The 24673-nt window shown below is 39.6% G+C and overlaps 1 protein-coding gene across 50 annotated transcripts in view; it reads left to right on the top strand.

Annotated features, from left to right (window-relative positions):
- Positions 1-24133, top strand: part of RIMS1 (regulating synaptic membrane exocytosis 1) — a 486979-nt gene extending 462846 nt beyond the window's left edge. For all 50 annotated transcript variants that reach the window (XM_088024322.1, XM_088024321.1, XM_028097571.2 and 47 more), the window contains 5 exons: positions 7889-8027; positions 10027-10139; positions 20250-20351; positions 20969-21108; positions 23915-24133. In XM_088024322.1, coding sequence (XP_087880448.1) covers positions 7889-8027; positions 10027-10139; positions 20250-20351; positions 20969-21108; positions 23915-24133 — 713 coding nt within the window. The remainder of the gene's footprint in view (positions 1-7888; positions 8028-10026; positions 10140-20249; positions 20352-20968; positions 21109-23914) is intronic.
- The last annotated feature ends 540 nt before the right edge of the window (positions 24134-24673 follow it).

The following is a 24673-nucleotide window of genomic DNA, read 5'->3' as shown; positions in this document are numbered from 1 at the left end:
ATGCAATTTTCTAAAAATAATCTTCAGATATGAAATTTTTACAAGTTGTACTTATCTGGGTTGGGATGAAATATATTTTTAAAAACTTTGGCATATCTCAAAAGGAACATTTTTGTTTGTTTAAAAACTAAGAAAGAAAAGCTGTGGCACTATTAGAACAGACTACCTCAAAGGTTTCTACGTGGTTATGACAACAATGGGAGCATCCGACATCAACAAAGGGGAACTGCTGGATACTTTCTTTAAAAGAATGATTATTGAAGACCTTTGACAGTACCTCTATATCAGATTGTATATAATACAAATTACACACAAATTTGTGTGGGTAATATTGGCCTTGGGAAGACCAAGACCTTGAGAGCATTAAGAACATTAATTACAGTACAACAGCCACCCAAATTGTATGTAATGGTACACCTTGAGAGCCTTAGAGGAAAGGCCCCTTGTGAGCCTGCCCTACCACCAACTCACCATTCACAGAACTCAGATCATTCTGGAAAGGTAGGTTTCTCAGGGGACTATGTTCTTTATCCTGTCAGGACCTTTAAATATGCTGCTCTCTTTGCCTAAAATACAAATCCCACGCCCCCCATTCGCCATCTGCATGGAGTTAAAATTTCCTTTTAAAATCCCTTGGATACCAGTCTCATCTCTCAGTGTATCCAATACTCTCAGTTTGACTGTAATTGCTGCTGCTTTGTTTGGATACCAGATAAAGTGGTTGGTTTGGGTTTTTTTGGTTTTTTGGGGGGTGGGTTTTGGTTTTTTTAGGAAGCCTATTTTAGAGATCATCATAAACACCAGATTATCTTTAGGAACTGAAACAAAGTAAAGAGAAGATTTGCATTTCTCACCTCATTATCTCGCCAGTTTCCATATTCGTTTAGTGGCAGAGCGAGCACAGACTCACACTCACTGTTTAAACTGTTCCTTCTCTTCCCTTTCTCTTCCTCTCTCCATATAATTGAATATATACATAAGACAAATACGTAAAGCTACATAAATATAAAATAAGTCCTCTGTGTTGTACTTAGACTGCATCGCAATTAAACTTCTGCTTGTCAGTCTGTCCTGCTAGGCAATGACATGGCTGGGGGCAGGGCCGCTTTCCTTTCCTTTCCACTCCACTCTTCTGTATACAGTCCTGGACCCAAAGCACTCAGAGAATAGTTTGTTGAGTAAGTAAACAAGGGAATGAATGACCAAAACATACTAACTACAACAATTTTTCTTTTTAAAAACATAACTGGATTTTGTCTCTGTACATAAAAAAAATAATAATTTTTATCACTGATCTCAGTTTCATTTTCAGGATAACCAAAAGACTGCATCTACCCTATAGTTTTTTTTTTTTCATGAGCTAATAAGATATCACTGCATTTATCTTTTTAAGATACTGTTTAATCAACTGTTTAAATCAATTCAGTGCTATTCTTTTACTGATTTTTTCCAATTGATGAAATTGACTATTCACTGGGCATTAGAGAATACTTTGATGGGAAAGATTTATCATAAACATTATCTATGTTTATCCACCTTTCCAACCAATAATATTAGATCTAAAAATGTTATGTTTTATCTTGTGCATTTAACCATTCCCTTCTGCATAGAAACAGGCTCTAATGTCACATATCTTAAAAGACAGACAACCTCCACATATCCTGTGCGATTCTCCAAATACTACCTCTCAATCACAACAGACCTTTCCCAAAATAGTCATAGGAGCTCCCTCTACTTATTTGTCTCTCATTCTCTCTTCTGACTGGCCATTCCTTTTAGGCTCCCAACCCTACTGCTTCACCAAATCTACGCTTGAAATCCATGATCTCCATGGAGCCGAGCTCTATCATCACTTCTGTGTCTGGTTTTTTTGTTTGTTTGTTTTTGTTTTTTAAGATTTTATTTATTTATTTGAGAGAGAGCATGCACTCAAGCACTAGCCAGGTGGTGGGGGAAGGGGAGAGGGAGAGGGAGAAACAGACTCCCCACTGAGCAGGGAGCCCGATGTGGGGTTCGATTCCCAGGACCCTGGGATCATGACCTGAGCCAAAGGCAGACGCTTAACTGACTTACCACCCAGACGTCCTGTGTCTATTTCTTACTAAAATTCTAAGTAGTAAGCAACATTTTTTTCTTCTAACACTTTATTCTTCTGATTTCTGCACAGTGACACTTAGCTATTTTTCCCCATGCCTTAAAATGTCTTCCTTTGTAGGCTTCTTAAGAGTCTTGACTTTCTTCTAAATGTGGAAATAGTCTAGGCTCTATTTTGTCTACTCTTTTTATCTATATCTATACTTCCTCCCTATTACGTTTAGTACTATAGATTTTTCATTCCATCTCTATGCCAATACATCCTGTCTGTCTGTCCATCTAACTACTGGCTGACCTATTTCCACCCCTGACCTGTCCCTCGTGGTCCTGATCATACATACACTTCCTACTTTACTGTCCACATGGCTATTTAAGAAGCCCCTCAAACATCCAAGAGAGAACTCATCATTTCCACCACTCACAATGAATTCCTCTTCCTTTTCAGTAAATGACACTACCATTCAAATAGTTATCCTAACTAAAAGCCTGAAAGTGAATGGATATGTTCTTTTTTTTCTGAACCACTTACACATGTAATAGAGCAAGTACTGTCAGTTCCATTCAGACTATAACCCAACCTTCCCCTCCCTTATCTCCGCCACTACTTCCCTAACCAAAGCCACTATTTATCTCTTTGTAGGTAGGAAAGTAGCTCTTTGGTTCTTCTCTGCTTCCACTCCTAGTTCCTACAATTCATTCTCCACACAATAGCTAGAACAATCCTTTGAAAATGTAAATCAGATCATGACCCTTCCCTGTGGCTTCCCATTATACTCAGCACAAAATCCAAGCTATTTTCCAGCAGGTCATAAGCCACCAGGTCCTTCAGCCTCTCCCACTCCATCTTCTCCTCATCCATCATACTTCAGCTTTTCAGAGCTTTCTCAGACAAGCCAAGCAAGGTCAGTCACTCCTCAGGCTCTTGCACTTGCTCCTTCTGCCTGGATAATACTTCTTTCAGATCTTTGCACAATTTACATTCTCAGGAGTAGCTTCTGCCCAGCGGATCAAAAGTAATTCACTCTACTGGACAGTCTCTTCTGCTTTGTTTGTTTTTTTCATAATGATTACCAGTTCTAAAATTATCATAACTTATTTAATTGTTCATTATATGCACTATCCTGTCTTATGACTGTTGTAGCTCCAACACCTAGAAAAATGCCAATTAGACTATAGGTACTTGCTGCTTAATGAGTATTTACAGAGTGAATTAAAACATCAGTGGTGGTGTTTCTAAATATAACATACATCTCTTGCTATGAAAAGAGAGGAATAATATGTAAAGATGACACATTCTGGAACATTCTATAAGGGAAAGTTTGTTCTTCCAAAGCAGGGGAAAATAATTGTTCCCAAATGATATGGATTTTACTAATTTTTTCATGTGTTTGTGAATACAGAGTATAAAATGGGCTAGTTTTCTAATCCTTTTGTTCTTCGTATAATACTTAGGACAGTGGTTTCAAGTCAAAGGTTTCATGTCATAATTTGATAGGAGACTTCATATCTTAACCAGGTCAATGATTCTTCAATGGATACAAATAATTGTTAAATAATGGTGATATCATTTAGTGGTTTAATGCATTATATTGAAATTTTTTTTAAAGATTTTTTTTTTTATTTGAGAGAATGAGCTAGAGAGAGAGAGCATGAGAAGGGGGAGGGTCCAAGGGAGAAGCAGACTCACCGCTGAGCAGGGAGCCCAATGTGGGACTCGATCCCGGGACTCCAGGATCATGACCCGAGCCGAAGACAGTTGTTTAACCAACTGAGCCACCCAGGCATTCGTCTAGGGAACATATATTTATGCTATAATCACAACATACGTACAGAGATAGATACAGGTAATTATATACATTTGTACTTGTATAGAATATATGTGCTTTTAACAAAAATTTTAAATGAATTTGTAAGCCCATATGAGAATGTGTACATGAAAATATCTGTGTAGCTAAGCCACTGTTCTGTTTGTAAAATGAGATTAGACTTTGTGTTTTCCTAAACTGTGATATAAAGGAATGGTCACAAGACTGAGATTCAGAAGATCTAATCCAGCTTCTGCTTACTAGCATGATGTTGAGCAAATCATTATACTCACTAGAATATACGTTGTATTAGGGCAAGGGATTTTTGTCTACCGTGTTCATTGCTGTATCACCAGCATCTGGAAGAGGCTGGCCTCAGTGTAAGTGCTGAACAAGTATTTGTTGCATGAGTTATACATCTCCAAAATTCGTTTCCACATGTACAAAACAAAGTTCTTTCCAACCCTTGCATTATAAATAGTATTAAAGCTGTTGTGAATTTAAATAAGACAAATTCATAGCTAGAACTCTATTCAGTTTTACCTGGGCCTTTATAAACTTTAGTTCATCAAAGCTCTTTTCATTGAATATTTATTAACATGAATAAGACAAGAGCTAGGTATCAGTCCATATTTGCTGTCTTCAAAAGGACTAAAACTAAAACTATAAAATTAAAAATGTATTCGAATTCATAAAATTAAGTATAAAAGAAAGTTGAATAATAAGCTTCTCAAATGATGTTTTCTCAAAGTGTGTAGCATTTACATTTTGGAAGCTATTAAGTTTTAAAACTGCTTCCAGAATGTTAGGACACCCTGTAAATATACTCTTCTTTAAGAATACTTGATGTCCCAATTAAATAATGCAAACAAATTAATAGATTCTTCACTTTTAATTTCTTCATTCATTGAACAAATATGTAGTAAGTGACAACCATGTGAAACCTGTGTTAGGAAATAGCCTACTTGATGAATCTACTCTGCACCTGTCACCTGCACTGCCAGGTGCACACAGGGCCCTGAGATCTCTGGCCACAGAGCCTTTTGACCAGAGTCAACGTCAACATCGGAAAGACTGCAGAGGAAAGCTGTGCACTACTGAGAAGACAGTAGCCCCCTCCTGACCACCATTACTCAACCTCCCCCCCACAACAATCACCAGGACCAGTCCCCCCACGGGTGTTACTTCCCTGTTCCCTCACAGCCTGTGGCCTCACTTCCTCCAGACTGATGATTCATGAGACCCTTACCCCCTTATAATGAAACCAGGGCTGCTCTGCCCTGTCACTCTCTATCCCCCCTTATCCTGCCTGGGGTTTTTTTTTTTCCATAGTGCTTATTACCAAGCATATATTTATTTGTGCATTGCCTTGGTTGTATATACACACTAGAATGTAAGCTCCATGATAGCAGGAAATTTGTCATTCATCAGTACATCCCCAGCACCTAGAACAGTGTGTGACACATAGTAGGTGCTTAGTAAATATTTGTTGGGTGGATGGGTAAATGAAAACCTGAATGAACGAATAACCTGAACCTCCCCACTACAATCCTCTTAAGTGTTTCTCTTCCAGTTTCCAGCATCACCTCACCGTTTAGATTTAAAGTTTGCCCTCCTTTTTCTAGCTATGATAGTGCTTGTTCTCAGTAAGAATCTAATGTTCCATCCTGGGTTTATTGCCTCTGCTGCTTTGGGGAAACATCTGCACAACTCTGCTGAGCTCACTTTGGTAATACGTAGCTGGGGCTCGCCTTTACCCCTCAGGTGGAATCTAGCCAGAGTGTGTGTGTGAATGAAGTCTTGCTCTACCGTAGTGACTTCATAAAGGAACTACATTTGGGAAGGAGGCAAATATATAAATAACTAAATATATAAATAAAAATAGCACTAGAATGTCCATAAATGAAGTCACTACCTTCAGTAAGCATACGAGTTCTACAGTGACGAGCCAAATAGAGACTAGAAGGGGAAAAGGAGAGACTCCCTGAGCCATAGTTGGGAAAATGGGTGCATCCTTACGAATGTTGGTAGGAGTGATTGAAATTGCTATGTTTCTAAATGGCAATGTAGAAATAGCTATTAAGACAAAACAGATTCCTACCCTTTCACTAGCATTCAACTTCTAGATATGTGTTCTATAAAAACTCTCCTGTAACAATTGGAAACATTCCAAGTGCCCATCAGTAAGGAGATGGCTTAATTATGACATCACCCAACGGTGCAGTCATTAAAAAAATAGAGACATGTTTGTTTGTATTACAGTAAGTTACATTAAATAGAATGAGGAAAATGTGTGATCTTGTTAATGAGTTGATACCAATGTTCTAGATACTAAGGATAACAGCAATATTCACAATATTCCTCTCCTCATAGAGATGAATTCTAATTGGGGAAACAGACAACAAATGAACAAATTGAAGTTTAATGGCAGAGCAGTGCTATAAAGAAATATCAAGTATGGCAAGGAGACAGAAAGTGATAAGGATCAGAAAAAGCCTCTCTGAGGGGGTGACATTGGCACCGAGACCCGAATAAAGTGAGGGAACAAGGCAAGAAAGTCAGAAGGGAAAGACAGGAAAGCCCCCTGAAGCAGCATGCTTGGCGTTATCAAGAACATGCTGGGAAGACCACATGACTGGAGAGCAAGGACCGCGGGGATGAGGGGCAGCGTGTGAGATCTGAGAAGTGGCCAGGGACCAGGCATTTTATGGGCCATAGTAACAATTTTGGATTTTCTTTTAGTTTTGATGATAAAGCAGCACAAATCTTGAGCAAGGGAATGACATTTTCAGATTTATGTTTTTAAGGAATTGCCATGGCTCTTATGTAGAGAATATTCAGCACTGAGTCCATATAGTATAATCAATTATTTTTTTATTAGACAATCTACAAAAGGATTGCAGTGACCAAAAATGAGAGGAAAACATACAGTCTTTCCTGTGGTTTATTTAGGAGTGTTTTGGGGGCACCTGCTTCACAGAGGTTTTATGAGGGTTGAAGAGTTTATGTGTGTATACACATATAGTTATGGATATAAAGCATTTTTTCATATATTAATGGGTATTAAATGATACTGTATGAAAAACTGAAAGAAAACCAGAAATTCATATCAAATGTGTAGATGGAAAAACTGTGGCAGGTATTAAAAGTTTAAGTGTTTGTCTAACCTTTTGATATTGTTCTAATCAAATAAGTGTTTTAGAATTTCATTCCATGCCGTGAATAGAATGCTGGTTAGTACATCTCAAAGTGGCTTGAGGAAGTTGCTCTGAACTTAGAGTTTATCAAGAAAATGATCAGCCATTATAATTCACAATGCAAAAAGAGACTTCTACCCAAAACTGCCAGTCAGAAGTCATGCAGCTGAGACAACAAGCCATGAGAGAGCCATAGAGGCTTGGAGTTAAGATAATACCTGTTCTACCTCCATAGGTATGCTATGTGCCATCTCAAATGAGAATGTGTATGGTAAAGTGTTTCAAAAATCATTAAATAAAATACTACCGTTTCTCTTTATGGGATTGTTGATACATGGCCAGAACTGTGGTATTTTTCATGCTTGGTTCCCTGTGCCTCTTCTCCTTTAAAGGACAAGGCCCATTCATTTAGGTCTGTCCCCGCACATTTGGAACACTCCAGATTGGGGAGAAACCTTTTAGGTTATTCAGCATTATCCTTCCACATAATGCAGCCAGTTTTTTCCCTGCAGTTGATAACTTGAGCAGCCATATTGCAACGAGCTCATGTTGGTTCCCTGAGATTCAAGCAGTCTCTGGGCCTGGGGCAGGGGTCTACCCTCCACTGCTGCCCCTCTGCACCAAAGCATAGGTGGGCAAAGAGATTCAGCTAATCAGATTATTCTCTTAGACTCTCTTTTTCTGAGTAAACTTTTAATTATATACATAATTGTTTTATTTGCAGAATCAGTCAACATTCAGAGAGAAACGGCCTAAACAAAACTTAGAGTTTCTTTTACTCTCTCTTGTCAGAGTCAGGCCACAAGAAGTTAAAAAGTACCATCCAGAGAAGCACAGAAACAGGAATGGCAGCCGAAATGAGGAAGATGGTAAGGCAACCAAGTCGAGAGTCTACTGACGGCAGCATCAACAGTTACAGCTCTGAGGGAAAGTAAGTGATCAGAGGTCTGAAGAAAAGCTGGGTTAACATGAAAAAAATGCTCTCCATTGTCCAGAAAAGCTCACAATAGTCCATTCCTGGATGTTTTTAGTGTAGAAATGCTACATTTAATGGATTATTTCGGGTGGGGAAACTCATTGGCCCAGTCACCAAAATCTGAATTAAAATTTAGAAGTGAGACTTGATTTCCCATATTCCTACTTTTCTCCAAACTAATTTTTGTTTCTGAGTTGTTGGAAGTCTAACACTCTGATAATAAGCAATTTAAATTTTTTTGTTTTTAAAACATCACTAACTCATTTTTATCTTAGGAAAAAAGCCCAGAATTTATCTTCCTCATTATTTTTCTGGTTAAAAAGTTTTAGTTAATTAATCTTAAAAAAATTTAACTAGATTTGTGTTTTGCTTACTTGCTTTTACATATAGATCCTGCAAAAGAAAAACCCTTCATTTCTCTATGCCTGAGAATTTTTCTGATAAAACTAAACTTTTACTGAAGTGATAGATCTTACAATTAAGTAATTATTATTCTGCAGTGGGCTACTTGGGGATTGACCATGTACAAATTTTCTATAATTATTCATTTATTGCCATTCAGAAATCTCATTTACCAATCTAGTAGCAATAATTTATTTTACTTTACTGGCATTTTTTAAATTTTGTTCAGAGAATGAAATAAAATTATGCCAAGTTAATGTTCATGATGTGCTTTCCCATTCCCGAAACTAGTGTTTATTTGATCAAATGATTGGTATGCATGCTCCCAGCAAGATATAGCTAAGAGCAAAAATCAGCAGGAACGAAAGTTATGGAGATGAACTTGATGACAAAATTCCAATATTTGATGAAGTATTATAATGCAATGTGCAAATGAAAGACAGGAGATATTTTCTGATATAAAACTAATAAATCAAATAATATTTACCTCCACGGTGAATAAGCCACTTAACCTCTTACAGATTGATTTTCATAGTCTCTGGATGTGATCATGGTATGTGCCCTCTCTAATTCCCTTGATTGTGAGGAAATATGTGAGAAAGCACACTGGAAACAATAAGTCCCTATAGAAACGTGCTTATTCAAAAAATGCTCATTGAAGTCCAACTGCATGGCAAGCATGGTTCTTAATGCCCAGGATACATCAATAAACAAGAAGAGCATAGTCACTCTCTGCTGGAGCTTATGGCCCAGGGAATTCAGGCAGTCAGGGTGTAGTAAGATATGGACATAGTCTAGGGGTGCCTGGGTGGCTCAGTCAGTTAAGCGTCTGCCTTCAGCTCAGGTCATGATCCCAGGACCCTGGGATTGAGTCCCACGTCAGGCTCCCTGCTCAGCGGGGAGCCTGCTTCTCCCTCTCACTAACCCTCTGTGCTCTCGCTCTCTCTCTCTCTCTCTCAAATAAACAAATAAAATCTATGAAAAAAAACACTTTATTTAAAAAAAATGGGCATAGTCTAATCAATTATTGTCCATTTGAACTGAATGAAAATCTCAGATAATATAAAAATGTAGTTCATTAAAAAACGAATAAATTAAGCATTTTTACTTGTAAATAAGAATTTGTACTTTGCTATAACATTTATTGAAGAAATTATCAGGCATTTTTTTAAACTTAGCATTAATGTTACTTAATGTTCATGAACAATTATTTATGTAAAGTTCATGATATAAAAATTTGCATCTTATATTTAATGTCAGCAATATACTTATGTAGGGATTTGTATTTGTAAATGTCCAGAAAACTTAGTATATTAAAAACGACAACTGAGCTCTCCTGAACAGAACATCAGCTCTTAACTTGAGAGTTTATTTAGGCCTTTTCTCAATCAGTGCTGTACTTTATATACTTGGTTCAGAGGCAATGAATGCAAAGAATCAATGTAAACTGTCTAATGTTTATGAGTTGTGATCAGAATTAGTAGTTAAATGGAAACTAACGAAAAGAATTCTAGGAGATCTAATGTTTTGATGTTTGTCCTTTTACTAATAGCTTAATATTTCCTGGAGTACGACTAGGAGCAGACAGTCAATTCAGTGATTTTCTTGATGGACTGGGACCAGCTCAGCTTGTTGGCCGCCAAACCCTTGCCACCCCTGCAATGGGTAAGAATCATTTTTTTCCACAGGAAAACTGATGTTTCATGATTGACAAGGTCATTTAAAGTATCATAATAGTAATATAAGTGAGAAGCAACATTTTAGCAAGGATAATTCTGGCTTCAAATGACTATTCTAATTTCTGATGCATGTTTCTCACTTGAGACATTATGCAAAATGAATAAAGTTCGTCATAAATCTTTGAATTACCAGAAAACTCCATCAAGATAGAGAGTCTACAATAGATCCAAATGTAGCATAAGGGTAGCATTTCACAGCATATAAAGATGATGGATTATTCAGTAAAGGATGTTGGCAAAACTTTTCAATAAGCAAAAAACAAATAACGAAATTGCCTGCCTACTTCAGAACTTATAAAAATATTTATACTCAATTATAAAAGAGAACTGGGAGGGGACTAGGAAAGATGGCGGAGGAGTAGGGGACCCTACTTCAACTGGTCCCCGGAATTGAGCTGGATATCAGACCACTCTGAGCACCCACAAAACCAGCCTGAGATGTAAGAAGATCTGGATCTCTACAAACAGAATATCGCAGGCAGTTGGTTTTGAGGTACTAAGCGGGGAGCCGTGATTCCGCGGGCAGATATCAGAGGATAAACGGCAGCGGGAGGGTGCCTGGCCGTGGGGATCCTACACCGCCGGTGAGCGACAGCCTTGTGTGCTGGGGACGGGGCACAGACTCACAGACTGGTAGCTGCGGGGAAAGGATTTTACGGCAGCCCCCGGGGCGGAAGCCCGGAGCGGCGGGGTCATGCGTGCGATCTGGGGGCGGCTGGCGGTTTTAGAAGCACAAAGGGCAGAGACGTGCTCCGACCTGAAGGCAGGACTGGGAGCACTGCGGAGGGGCGCACAACCCAGGACGCTGCAGTTTATAGCAGCACAGACAGAAACGGAGACAGTGTGGCCTGGAGAGCTCACTGAAGAACAGACTGCGATCTCTCTGCTCTGAGGCAGGGGGTTGAAAACGGTCTCTTCTGCTCTGACTCGTGGAAGAGACGCGGAAAGCCGTCAGAGAACAAAAGCCCCAAAAACTGATTCCTGCTGAGCCCATCCCCCGCCACAGGGGGGCAGGGCAACTCCGCCCAAACAGGGTTGCCTGAGTAATAGCGAGGCAGGCCCCTCTCCCAGAAGACAGGCTGGGAAAACAAGAGGCCAGCAACCCTAAGTCCCAAGAAAACAGGTGCATCTTGCTTGGGTTCTGGTCAATAATTTGGACTCTATACATTCCCTCAAACACCCATCAACAGAATGACTAGGAGGAGGAGCCCCCAAAATAGAAAAGACTCAGAGATTATGACTTATGCTGCAGATTTACAAATGGTTGCAGATATAACGAAGATGTCGGAGATGGAATTCAGGCTAGCAATTGTGAAGACAATGGCTAGAATGGAGAAATCAATTAATGGCAACATAGAGTCTCTAAGAGCAGAAATGAAAGCTGAATTGGCAGAACTTAAAAATGCTATCAGTGAGATCCAATCCAATCTAGATAATCTAACAACTAGGGTAACTGAGGCAGAAGAACGAATAAGCGACCTGGAAGACAATATAATAGATAAAAAGGGAAAAGAGGAGGCCAGGGAAAAACAACTCAGAATCCATGAAAATAGAATCAGAGAAATAAGTGACACCATGAAGCATTCCAATGTCAGAATAATTGGAATCCCGGAGGGAGTGGAGAGAGAGAGAGGACTAGAAGATGTATTTGAGCAAATCATAGCTGAGAACTCCCCTAAGCTGGGGAATGAAACAAACATTTGCGTCCTAGAGGCAGAAAGGACCCCTACCAAGATCAAGGAAAACAGGCCAACACCCCGAAATGTAATAGTAGAACTTACAAATCTTAGAACCAAGGAAACCATCTTAAGGGCAGTTAGGGAGAAGAGATTCCTTACGTACAGAGGGAGGAACATCAGAATAACGTCAGACCTATCCACAGAGACCTGGCAAGCCAGAAAGGCCTGGCAAGACATATTCAGAGTACTAAATGAGAAGAACATGCAACCAAGAATACTTTATCTGGCAAGGCTGTCATTTAGAATGGCTGGAGAGATGCCGAGCTTCCACGACCGGCAGAAACTGAAAGAATACGTGACCACTAATCTGGCCCTGCAAGAAATATTAAGGGGGTTCTATAAAAGGAGAAAGACCCCAAGAGTGCTATACAACAGAAACTTACAGGGACAATCTATAAAAACAAGGTCTTCACAGGCAACATGATGACAATTAATTCATATATTTCAATAATCACTCTCAACATGAATGGCCTAAATGCTCCCATAAAACAGCACAGGGTTGCAGATTGGATAAAAAAACAGGATCCATCCATATGCCTTCTACAAGAGACTCATTTGAACCTAAAGATACATCCATACTGAAAGTGAAGGGATGGAGATCCATCTTCCATGCCAGCGGACCTCAAAAGAAAGCTGGGGTAGCGGGCGCCTGGGTGGCTCAGTCGTTAAGCGTCTGCCTTCGGCTCGGGTCATGATCCCAGGGTCCTGGGATCGAGTCCCGCATCGGGCTCCCTGCTCCGCGGGAAGCCTGCTTCTCCCTCTCCCACTCCCCCTGCTTGTGTTCCTGCTCTCGCTATCTCTCTCTGTCAAATAAATAAAAAATCTTTAAAAAAAAAAAAAAGAAAGCTGGGGTAGCAATTCTTATATCAGACAAATTAGATTTTAAACTAAAGTCTGTAATTAGAGACACAGAAGGACACTATATCATTCTTAAAGGGTCTATCCAACAAGAAGATCTAACAATTGTAAATATCTATGCCCCGACATGGGAGCAGCCATCTACATAAGCCAACTGTTAACCAAAATAAAGAGTCATATTGATAACAATACGTTAATTGTAGGAGACCTCAGTACTCCACTCTTAGCAATGGACAGATCATCTAAGCAGAAAATCAACAAGGAAACAAGAGCTTTGATGATACACTGGACCAGATGGACCTCATAGATATTTATAGAACATTCCACCCTAAAAAAACAGAATACTCATTCTTCTCAAGCGCACATGGAACTTTCTCCAGAATAGACCACATACTGGGTCACAAATCAGGTCTCAAGTGATACCAAAAGATTGAGATTATTCCCTGCATATTCTCAGACCACAATGCTTTAAAACTGGAACTCAGTCATGAGAAAAAATTTGGCAGAAATTCAAACACTTGGAAGCTAAAGTCCACTCTGCTCAAGAATGTTTGGGTCAACCAGGAAATCAAAGAAGAACTTAAACAATTCATGGAAATCAGTGAGAACGAAAACGCATCGGTCCAAAACCTATGGGATACTGCAAAGGCGGTCCTAAAGGGGAAATACATAGCCATCCAAGCCCCACTCAAAAAAATAGAAAAATCCCGAATTCACCAACTAACTCTACACCTTAAAGAACTAGAGAAAAAGCAACAAATGATGCCTAAGCCATGCATTAGAAGAGAAATAATTAAAATTAAAGCAGAGATCAATGAATTAGAAACCAGAAACACAGTAGATCAATGAAACTAGAAGTTGGTTCTTTGAAAGAATTAATAAGATCGATAAACCACTGGCCAGACTTATCCAAACAAAAAGAGAAAGGACCCAAATTAATAAAATTATGAATGAAAGGGGAGAGATCACGACTAACACCAAGGAAATAGCAGCAATTATTAGAAATTATTATCAACAACTATATGCCAATAAACTGAGCGATCTGGATAAAATGGAGGCCTTCCTGGAAACCTATAAGCTGCCACGACTGAAACAGGAAGAAATTGACAACCTGAATAGGCCAATAACCAGTAACGAGATTGAAGCAGTGATCAAAAACCTCCCCAAAAACAAGAGTCCAGGGCCTGATGGATTCCCTGGGGAATTCTACCAAACATTCAAAGAAGAAATAATACCTATTCTACTGAAGCTGTTTCAGAAAATAGAAACAGAAGGAAAACTTCCAAACTCATGGTATGAGGCCAGCATTACCTTAATCCCCAAACCAGGCAAAGACCCCATCGAAAAGGAGAATTTCAGACCTATATCCCTGATGAATATGGATTCCAAAATCCTCAACAAAATCCTAGCTAATAGGATTTATCCCTGGGATGCAAGGGTGGTTCAACTTTTGCAAATCAATCAATGTGATAGGACACATTAATAAGAGGAGGGAGAAGAACCATACGGTCCTCTCGATGCAGAAAAAGCATTTGACAAAATACAACATCCTTTCCTGATTAAAACTCTTCAGAGTATAGGGGTAGAGAGAACATTCCTCAAGTTCATAAAATCCATCTCTGAAAAACCCACAGTGAATATCATCCTCAATGGGGAAAAGCTGAGAGCCTTTCCCTTAAGATGAGGATCACGTCAACGATGCCCACTCTCGCCACTATTGTTCAACATAGTACTAGAAGTCCTAGCAACAGCAATCAGACAACAAAAAGAAATAAAAGGTATTCAAATTGGCAAAGAAGAAGTCAAACTCTCTCTTTTCACAGAGGACATGATACTTTTTGTGGAAAACCCAAAAGACTCCACCCCCAAATTACTAGAACACATCCAGCAACTCAGTAATGTGGCAGGATACAAAATCAATGCACAGAAATCAGTTGCTTTCTTATACACTAACAACACAACTGTAGAAAGAGAAATTAGAGAAACGATTCCATTTACAATAGCACCAAAAACCATAAGATACCTCAGAATAAACCTAACTAAAGAGGTAAAGGATCTATACTTTAGGAACTACAGAACACTCATGAAAGAAATTGAAGAAGACACAAAAAGATGGAAAAATAGTCCATGCTCATGGATCGGAAGAATAAACATTGTTAAAATGTCTATGCTACCCAGAGCAATCTATACCTTCAATGCCATCCTGATCAAAATTCCAATGACATTTTTCAAAGTGCTGGAACAAACAATCCTAAAATTTGTATGGAATCAGAAAAGACCCTAAATCGCCAAGGAAATGTTGAAAAAGAAAAAGCTGGGAGGATCACGTTGCCCGATTTCAAGCTATATTACAAAGCTGTGATCACCAAAACAGCATGGTACTGGCACAAAAACAGACATATAGACCAATGGAACAGAATAGAGAACCCAGATATGGACCCTCAACTCTATGGTCAACTAATCTTTGACAAAGCAGGAAAAAACACGCAATGGAAAAAAGACAGTCTCTTCAAAAAATGGTGCTGGGAAAATTGGACAGCCACATGCAGAAGAATGAAACTCGACCGTTCTCTAACACCATTCACAAAGATAAACTCAAAGTGGATGAAAGACCTCAATGTGAGACAGGAATCCATCAAAATCCTAGAGGAGAACATAGGCAGTAACCTCTTTGACATCTCCCACAGCAACTTCTTTCAAGTTCAGCTTCTTTCATCTCCAAAAGCTAGTGAAACAAAAGCCAAAATGAACTTTTGGGACTTCATCAAGATAAAAAGCTTCTGCACAGCAAAGGAAACAGTCAACAAAACAAAGAGGCAACCCACAGAATGGGAGAAGATATTTGCAAATGACACCACAGATAAAGGACTGGTATCCAACATCTATAAAGAACTTCTCAAACTCAACACCCAAAAACCAAATAATCAAGTCAAAAAGTGGGCAGAAGATATGAAAAGACAGTTCTCCAAAGAAGACATACAAATGGCTAACAGACACATGAAAAAATGTTCATCATTAGCCATCAGGGACATTCAAATCAAAACCACATTGAGATACCACCTTACACCAGTTAAAATGGCAAAAATGGACAGGGAAACAACAAATGTTGGAGAGGTTGTGGAGAAAGGGGACCCTCTTCGACTCTTGGTGGGAATGCAAGTTGGTACAGCCACTTTGGAAAACAGTGTGGAGGTGCCTCAAAAAATTAAAAATAGAGCTACCCTATGACCCGGCAATTGCACTCCTGGGTATTTACCCCAAAGACACAGATGTAGTGAAAAGAAGGGCCATATGTACCCCAATGTTCATAGCAGCACTGTCCACAATAGCCAAACTGTGGGAAGAGCCAAGATGCCCTTCAACAGATGAATGGACAAAGAAGATGTGGTCCATATATACAATGGAATATTACTCAGCCATCAGAAAGGATGAATACCCAATTTTTACATCAACATGGATGGGACTGGAGGAGATTATGCTAAGTGAAATAAGCCAAGCAGAGAAAGTCAATTATCATATGGTTTCACTTATTTGTGGAACATAAGGAACAGCATGGAGGACATTAGGAGAAGGAAGGGAAAAATGAGGGGGGGGAATCAGAGGGAGAGACGAACCATGAGAGACTATGGACTCTGAGAAACAAACAGGGTTTTAGAGAGGAGCGGGGAGTGGTTAGCCCAGTGATGGGTATTGAGGAGGGCACGTACTGCATGGAGCACTGGGTGTTATATGAAAACAATGGATCGTGGATCACCGCATCAAAAACTAATGATGTACTGTATGGTGACTAACATAACATAATAAAATTAAAAAAAAAATAAAAGAGAACTGAGGTGGAGAAAGACACTAGAAAATACTAAAAACAATTAATGTTTCTGTGCTCTTGGAATGGGAAAGAACTTTCAAAGGGTCAAACCAAAGACAGATAAATTGAAAACTTCTACTAGCAAAATACACCCTAAATTAAGTTAAAAGAAAAATGACAAAGGGAGAAAATGACATGTAACAGGTGCAACAGCTATTCCCCTGAAGGACATGAAATTCCATGGAATTCTCAGCAAAATGCATGAAAATAGGTCACCACAAAGGCACATCATCATCATGGACTCTCACAGCACCAGAGATTACTAGAAAATCCTACAAGTTTTCTAAGAGGAAAAATAATTCTATACAAAATTATCAAAAGATAGATTCCCGTCGGACTCCTCAATAATAATACTAGAAGCCAGAAGACTACTTGGTGTTACCTTAAAAATTCTGAGTAACAGTTAATTTCCAAGGTATAATACAATCACCCTCCAAATTATCAAGTAAGGTTCAGGCTGGAATAAAAACATACTGACAAAGAAAGGTCTCAAGACATTTTCCTCATACACAACATTGCTCAGAAAGTTACTGGAGGATATACCTCAAGAAAATGAGCTAAGTGAACTTAAAAAAATAGGAACTAAAAAAAGAGGAAGAAAAGATCCAGTAAATAAATGTTTCAACACAAGAAAGAAATGGTTGGGATACCCAAGATGATAGTGAAGAAAAATCTAAAGATAACAGTTTCAGCAAGCTTTAAAAGCAATTTGCACTGGGTTTTGTATGCTGATGAATTGTTGAGCTCTACATCTGAGGTTGTACTATTTGTTGGCTAATTGAATTTAAATAAAACAAAATTAAATTAAATTAAATTAAAATAAAATAAGATAAGATAAATAAAAGCAATTTGTCCAAATTGCCAGAATCCATAAGATAAAATCTACAGGATACCTAATGTGTTTGATTTTATAGAAGAGGTCAACAACCAGGAGAGAATAAAGGGGTTGAACTAATGATATATACATAAAAATTTAGCAGATCCTTTCTAAAAAGACACTTATTTAGTATAGGGAAAAGGAAGAGCTGTCCAAGAAATGAGAAGTAACCATAGTATTCTAGTTCACTCATCTTTTTAAATTTTATTTTATTATGTTATATTAATCACCATACATTACATCATTAGTTTTTGATGTAGTGTTCCATGATTCATTGTTTGTGTATGGAGCACCCAGTGCTCCATTCAATACGTGCCCTCTTTAATACCCATCCCAGGCTAAGCCATCCTCCCAGCCCCCTCCCCTCTAGAACCCTCAGTTTGTTTCTCAGAGTCCATCGTCTCTCATGGTTCGTCTCCCCCTCTGACTTACTCCCCTTCATTCTTCCCCTCCTGCTATCTTTTTCTTTTTTTTTTCTTAACATATTGCATTATTTGTTTCAGAGGTACAGTTCTGTGATTCAAGAGTCTTGCACAATTCACAGCACTCACCATAGCACATACCCTCCCCAATGTCTATCACCCAGCCCACTCCATCCCTCCCAACCCCCACCACTCCAGCAACCCTCAGTTTGTTTCCTGAGATTAAGGATTCCTCATATCAGTGAGGTCATATGATACATGTCTTTCTCTGATTGACTTATTTCACTTAGCATAATACCCTCTAGTTCCATCCACGTTGTTGCAAATGGCAAGATTTTGGCTTTTTGATGGCTGCATAATATTCCTGTGTGTGTGTGTGTGTGTGTGTGTGTGTGTGTGTGTGTGTGTGTGTGTGTGTGTATACCACATTTTCTTTATCCATCTTCTTTGTCCATCTCTTGATGGACATCTTGGCTCTTTCCATAGTTTGGCTGTTGTGGGCATTGCTGCTGTAAACATTGGGGTGCACATACCCCTTTGGATCGCTACATTAGTTCACTCATTTTAAAGTAATGTTACATAATCATAATTAGATAGTCTAATATTGGGATGACAGAAAGTTTCAAGTATATGGCAGGGGTAAGAAGGCAATGAGAGAGATTAAAGTTAGAAGTCAATAATATCTAAAACTGAAAAACATAGGAAAATACCTTATAAGTATAATATTTAGAAATAGGGAGGCAAATGCCAAACAGTAAAAAAATAAATCGGGTAAAAATATTGAAAATCTTGAAAGCAGTGACTTTTGGAAGGCAAGAATTTGAGAGAGAGCACGGAACTCTTTTATACTAAGAAGAAGACTTATAGAACAGTTTGACTTTTTAACTATGCGTGTATGTGATTAGAACAAAAACAAAAGAGACATCTGGGAGCTGAGTTCTAAAAGAATTATAGAACTAATGAACAATCCAGAGCCACAAAGTTGATCAACTGACCTGGCAAATAAAGAGAATTCACAACTGAGAAAATGGAGATCATTTAACTAAGAAAAAATTAGAAATAATTACATTGAGCATTTTCAGAAATAAAGTATCATATCAATCAGAAAATGATGAGCACCTTAGTAAAAATGCCCAAAAGACATGAACAGGCAAAATGTAAGAGGAAGAATACAAACTGAAAATATTTAGAAATATGTTCAGCCTCTCTATTAATCAAAGAGATGCAAATTATCATGTTTTAACCATCAGATTGGTAAAAATTAGACATATTCCTAATACCCCTATTAGTGGGTGTGGAATATGGGAGGACAGATACTTCTGGTGGTAGTACAAACAGGCACAGTCTTTCTGAAGGATACTTGGCAATATGCATGGAATTTTTGATTGTCCATTTAATTAGACCCAATAATTTAAAATCTGTAAAAATGCTTTATAAAGCTGTTCACTGCAGTGCTATTTATAATAGCGACAATGTAGATAACCTATATTTCCATCAACAGGGATCTGGTTAAACAGGTAATGACATTCCCATTCTCTGGTCCATATAGTCAGTAAATTGAGGATGTATGGTCATGAGATAGAGAGAGAGAGAGAGAGAGAAAGAGGAAGGAATAAAGGGAGTAAAGAAGTTAGTTAAAGAAAGAGAAAGTACTGGGTGCCTGGGTGGCTCAGTCGTTAAGTGTCTGCCTTCGGCTCGGGTCATGATCCCAGCATCCTGGGATCAAGTCCCGCATCGGGCCCCCTGTGCCTGCTTCTCCCTCTCCCACTCCCCCTGCTTGTGTTCCTGCTCTCGCTATCTCTCTCTCTGTCAAATAAATAAATAAAATCTTAAAAAAAAAAAAAAGAAAGAGAAAGTACTTATCAAGTTGCTGGGATATTCACCAAAACATTAATAGTGGTTTTCTCTAGATAATGGAAATACAGATAATTATACTCTTTTACTAAGAAGTATTATATACTAGGTTATATAAAGGATAAGAAATCCTACTAGAGTATAAGAATAACTTAAAGACTTCAGTATTACTGTAACTAAGTGATTTATAAACTAATGTGGGACTCTCATAACATGGATTAGTACCCGAAAAATGAAGAGAAACATTTCAAAACCTGATTTGGAGGCAGGAGAAGAAAAGTGGGAGCCAGGGGCTCTAAATATGAGGGTTTTTATCAAAATCATGAAGATCACAATTTGGCGTCTGTCATGTACCTCTGTTTTTTTTAACTGTGTGTAACTGCAAAGAAGCTGAGACATTTTGCTTCCTTTCCACTTGCAGGTGACATACAAATTGGAATGGAGGATAAAAAGGGCCAATTAGAAGTGGAAGTTATTAGGGCACGAAGTCTCACACAAAAACCTGGTTCCAAGTCTACACCCGGTAAGGAAAGGTGGTACTGAGTTTGGACAAGAGAATCTGACATAAGCAAAAAAAAAATCAAAATATTTGCTGCACTCGAATTCTATATGCTCCGTTCTGCATCATCTGATTGATCAAAAGGCAGCTTTTCTGTATTCTTTGATTCTATAAAAATGGATCTGGCCTTTCCTTGCACCGTTATTCTGTCAGAAAGTATAAGGAAGAGTATTATCAAATTAAGAAAAGTTTAGTTATGAGTGTTTCTTACCTTGTGTTGATTATTTTTTTCCTGTACATTTACAAATGAAAAGGAATTTTTTTTTTTTTAGTTTTAAGCATAAAAAGGGAACAATGAGCTTTAAGTTATACACCTGAATTGTGATGCCCACCACACCCCAGGTCGGTCAGTCTCAGGTTAATTTTGCATACATTTACTGGAAATGAGGAAAATGCCAGCAGCAGTGACATAAGAGTTTTAAGGAAGAGAATTGGTGGAGCACTGGAAATTTAAAATGATTTATATAGTCAACGGGAAACTTTTCACTAAGCATCTCGAATTCTCTAGTAAGGCATTCTCTAGTCAAATCGGTTTAACTTGAAGGATTAACTTCTTATGTGTTAAATGCTACTTTGCTCAGCTCCATACGTCAAAGTGTATCTGTTGGAAAACGGGGCGTGCATAGCCAAGAAGAAGACGCGGATTGCCCGGAAAACCCTGGACCCTCTGTACCAGCAGTCCCTGGTGTTCGACGAGAGCCCGCAGGGTAAAGTTCTTCAGGTTGGTGATGGCGCGGCTGTTTACTGCAATGTCCACATTGTCCACATAAATTCTGAAGACATGCTCAAGCGTGAGACTAGGTTTCAGTGAGGAGAAATGTAGTATGACATCCTTGAGTGGAAAAAGACAAATTGTTAACTTACAAAATAAACAATATGTAGTATTAAAAATAGCTGATGGATCTAAGGGAAAACACAATTTTTATTTTCTCTCCCTTCTTTTTCTCCTTCTCTCCGTCCTCTCCTTCTGCTTTGGCCCTGCTTTCCAGGCCCCCCTCTCCTCCATAGGTAGGTAGGTTGGTAGGGAGGGAGGGAGCGAGACAGATAATCAAGACAAATGATGCTCGTGTTTTATTGAGCATTACTGGGTGCCAGACATGGGATACAAAGAGGAAGAAAGGAAAGAAAAAGAGAATATTCAGGACCAGTGAATGTCAGATGCATGTTAAGAAATTACATACATTACCTCTTTTTTTTTAAGATTTATTTATTTTAGAGAGGGCACGTGGCAGGGGTGAGGGGGAGCAGAGGGAGAGAAGATCCCGAGCAGACTCCATGCTGAGCGCAGAGCCCGACTCAGGGCTCCATCTCATGACCCCAAGACCAAGAGTCAGACGGTCAACCAACTGCATCACCCAGGCGCCCCCATATATTACTTCTTTTAAACATTTTAACTGCCGTGTGCATAAAATGTCATAATCCCCATTTTAAAGATTATGTATGAGGATCACAGAGATTAAATAATTTGGCAAGATTACTCAGTAAATTGAAAAGGCAGGTTTCGCCACTCCTGCCTCTGTAAGCTGGTGAATGAGTTCAGTTGAGAACCATTACAGATGGCCCAAGGGTTGGAAAACGGAACCTTAGGGTAGGAGTAAGTGTAATAGAATGCTGATCTGACAGCAGTAGGAGCTGGCCCAGCTTGGGCTAACCTCAGGAGTAGGAGTAAGTGTAACGGAATGCCAATCTGACAGCAGCAGGAGCTGGCCCAGCTTGGGCTAACCTTAGGAGTAGGAGTAAGTGTAACGGAATGCCGAGCTGACAGCAGCAGGAGCTGGCCCAGCTTGGGCTAACCTCAGGAGTAGGAGTAAATGTAATGGAATGCCGATCTGACAGCAGTAGGAGCTGGCCCAGCTTGGGCTAACCTCAGGAGTAGGAGTAAGTGTAACAGAATGCCGATCTGACAGCAGCAGGAGCTGGCCCAGCCTGGGCTAACCTCAGGAGTAGGAGTAAGTGTAACGGAATGCCGATCTGACAGCAGTAGGAGCTGGCCCAGCTTGGGCTAACCTCAGGAGTAGGAGTAAGTGTAACAGAATGCCGATCTGACAGCAGCAGGAGCTGGCCCAGCCTGGGCTAACCTCAGGAGTAGGAGTAAGTGTAACGGAATGCCGATCTGACAGCAGCAGGAGCTGGCCCAGCTTGGGCTAACCTCAGGAGTAGGAGTAAGTGTAACAGAATGCCGATCTGACAGCAGCAGGAGCTGGCCCAGCTTGGGCTAACCTTAGGAGTAGGAGTAAGTGTAACGGAATGCCGATCTGACAGCAGCAGGATCTGACCCAGCTTGGGCTAACCTCAGGAGTAGGAGTAAGTGTAACGGAATGCCGATCTGACAGCAGCAGGAGCTGGTCCAGCCTGGGCTAACCTTAGGAGTAGGAGTAAGTGTAACGGAATGCCGATCTGACAGCAGCAGGAGCTGGCCCAGCTTGGGCTAACCTCAGGAGTAGGAGTAAGTGTAACGGAATGCCGATCTGACAGCAGCAGGAGCTGGTCCAGCCTGGGCTAACCTTAGGAGTAGGAGTAAGTGTAACGGAATACCGATCTGACAGCAGCAGGAGCTGGCCCAGCCTGGGCTAACCTCAGGAGTAGGAGTAAGTGTAATGGAATGCGGAATGCCGATCTGACAGCAGCAGGAGCTGACCCAGCCTGGGCTAACCTCAGGAGTAGGAATAAGTGTAACGGAATGCCGATCTGACAGCAGTAGGAGTTGACCCAGCCTGGGCTAACCTCAGGAGTAGGAGTAAGTGTAACGGAATGCCGATCTGACAGCAGCAGGAGCTGGCCCAGCTTGGGCTAACCTTAGGAGTAGGAGTAAGTGTAACGGAATGCCGATCTGACAGCAGCAGGAGCTGGTCCAGCCTGGGCTAACCTTCGGAGTAGGAGTAAGTGTAACGGAATGCTTACCTGACAGCAGCAGGAGCTGACCCAGCTTGGGCTAACTGCCCGTAAACTCTCTGACTTACTAATCATTTGATCAAATCGGAATTGTCAGGCAAATGCTCAAAAGGCAATATGTGCTTACAATTATTTTTCAACCTGTCCCTTCATTAACAGGTACATAATATAAAAGAAATGTAATGCATGTTCTCATTCTTCTTACATACTTCATCGTATACACACTCCACTGTACACTGAATACGTTGTTTTGCCCTGCTAACTTGCACAAATTTGAATTTTTATATCTTTATGGTACTGCACATCACTTACAAGATAGTAAGTTACTAAAGAAGGTATTGAATTCGTATATAAACAAACTTGTATATTTATTTCTTTAACATGGTTTATGTAGCTAATACCCCTCATTGACTAGTCAAACATTACTTGCACTCTATCAAGTCTAAAAATTATTGGGAAGTGTCTCTTTTGAGTACCTCAGTGTTAGTATCTTTCTATCAGTTCTGCCTCCTTGGTGTCAGTTACATTCATTTCCTCTGCTTCCCTGACTGGCCCACTTTTACAGAATAGTTGCTTTCAACTCTTCAAATGTGAAAGAGACGTTCAAATTTTATTGCATTTCTCTGTCTCTGCAGGTGATTGTCTGGGGGGACTATGGCAGAATGGACCATAAATGCTTTATGGGTGTGGCTCAGATCTTGTTGGAAGAACTCGATCTATCCAGTATGGTAATCGGATGGTACAAGTTATTCCCACCATCATCCCTGGTGGATCCCACACTCACTCCCCTAACCCGCCGGGCTTCCCAGTCATCTCTGGAAAGTTCAACTGGTCCTCCCTGCATCCGCTCATAGTGAACTCATACCAGAGTCATTCCAGTGAAACTCTACCTTTCAGGATAATAATCTGAACCAGATATTTCATGATCAAAAGCATTGTTGGAGACAGACAATCAACTTGTGTTTTGCCTGTAGTAGTTTTTCAATAATATGTCCCACTTGTTGTTTAAAACCTGGCTTCATATGACAGAACAAGGCAGTCTATCAAATTACAGTAAGAGTCAACATGCTAGTGAGAGTCACTGATGCTTCTGACAAACAGAAAAAGAGGAAACTTCAAATCCACACACACACACACACACACACACATACATACATACACACACAGACACACGCACACACCCCAAATTGAACAAACTGGAAACTCTCACTCTGAAAAGTTGTATTTTACACATTTCTGCACAAACCACAAGCAGTGTTATTTCCCCGGTGTTTGAAAATTTGTGTTCTTCTGTGTGGTTTTTTTTTTGTGTGTTGTTTGATGGGTTTTGGTTTCTTGATTTATTTTTCACTGTATTTGTTATTTCCACTAGTTTTTGGATATGTCATGACAGG

This window comes from Eumetopias jubatus, unplaced genomic scaffold (genome assembly GCF_037043125.1).
Source record: "Eumetopias jubatus isolate StellerSeaLion01/CBP00866 unplaced genomic scaffold, mEumJub1_p1.0 scaffold_6, whole genome shotgun sequence".
NCBI lineage: Eukaryota > Metazoa > Chordata > Mammalia > Carnivora > Otariidae > Eumetopias > Eumetopias jubatus.
The sequence above is the reverse complement of the archived record's forward strand: the minus strand, read 5'-3'. Positions and strand labels throughout refer to the sequence as shown.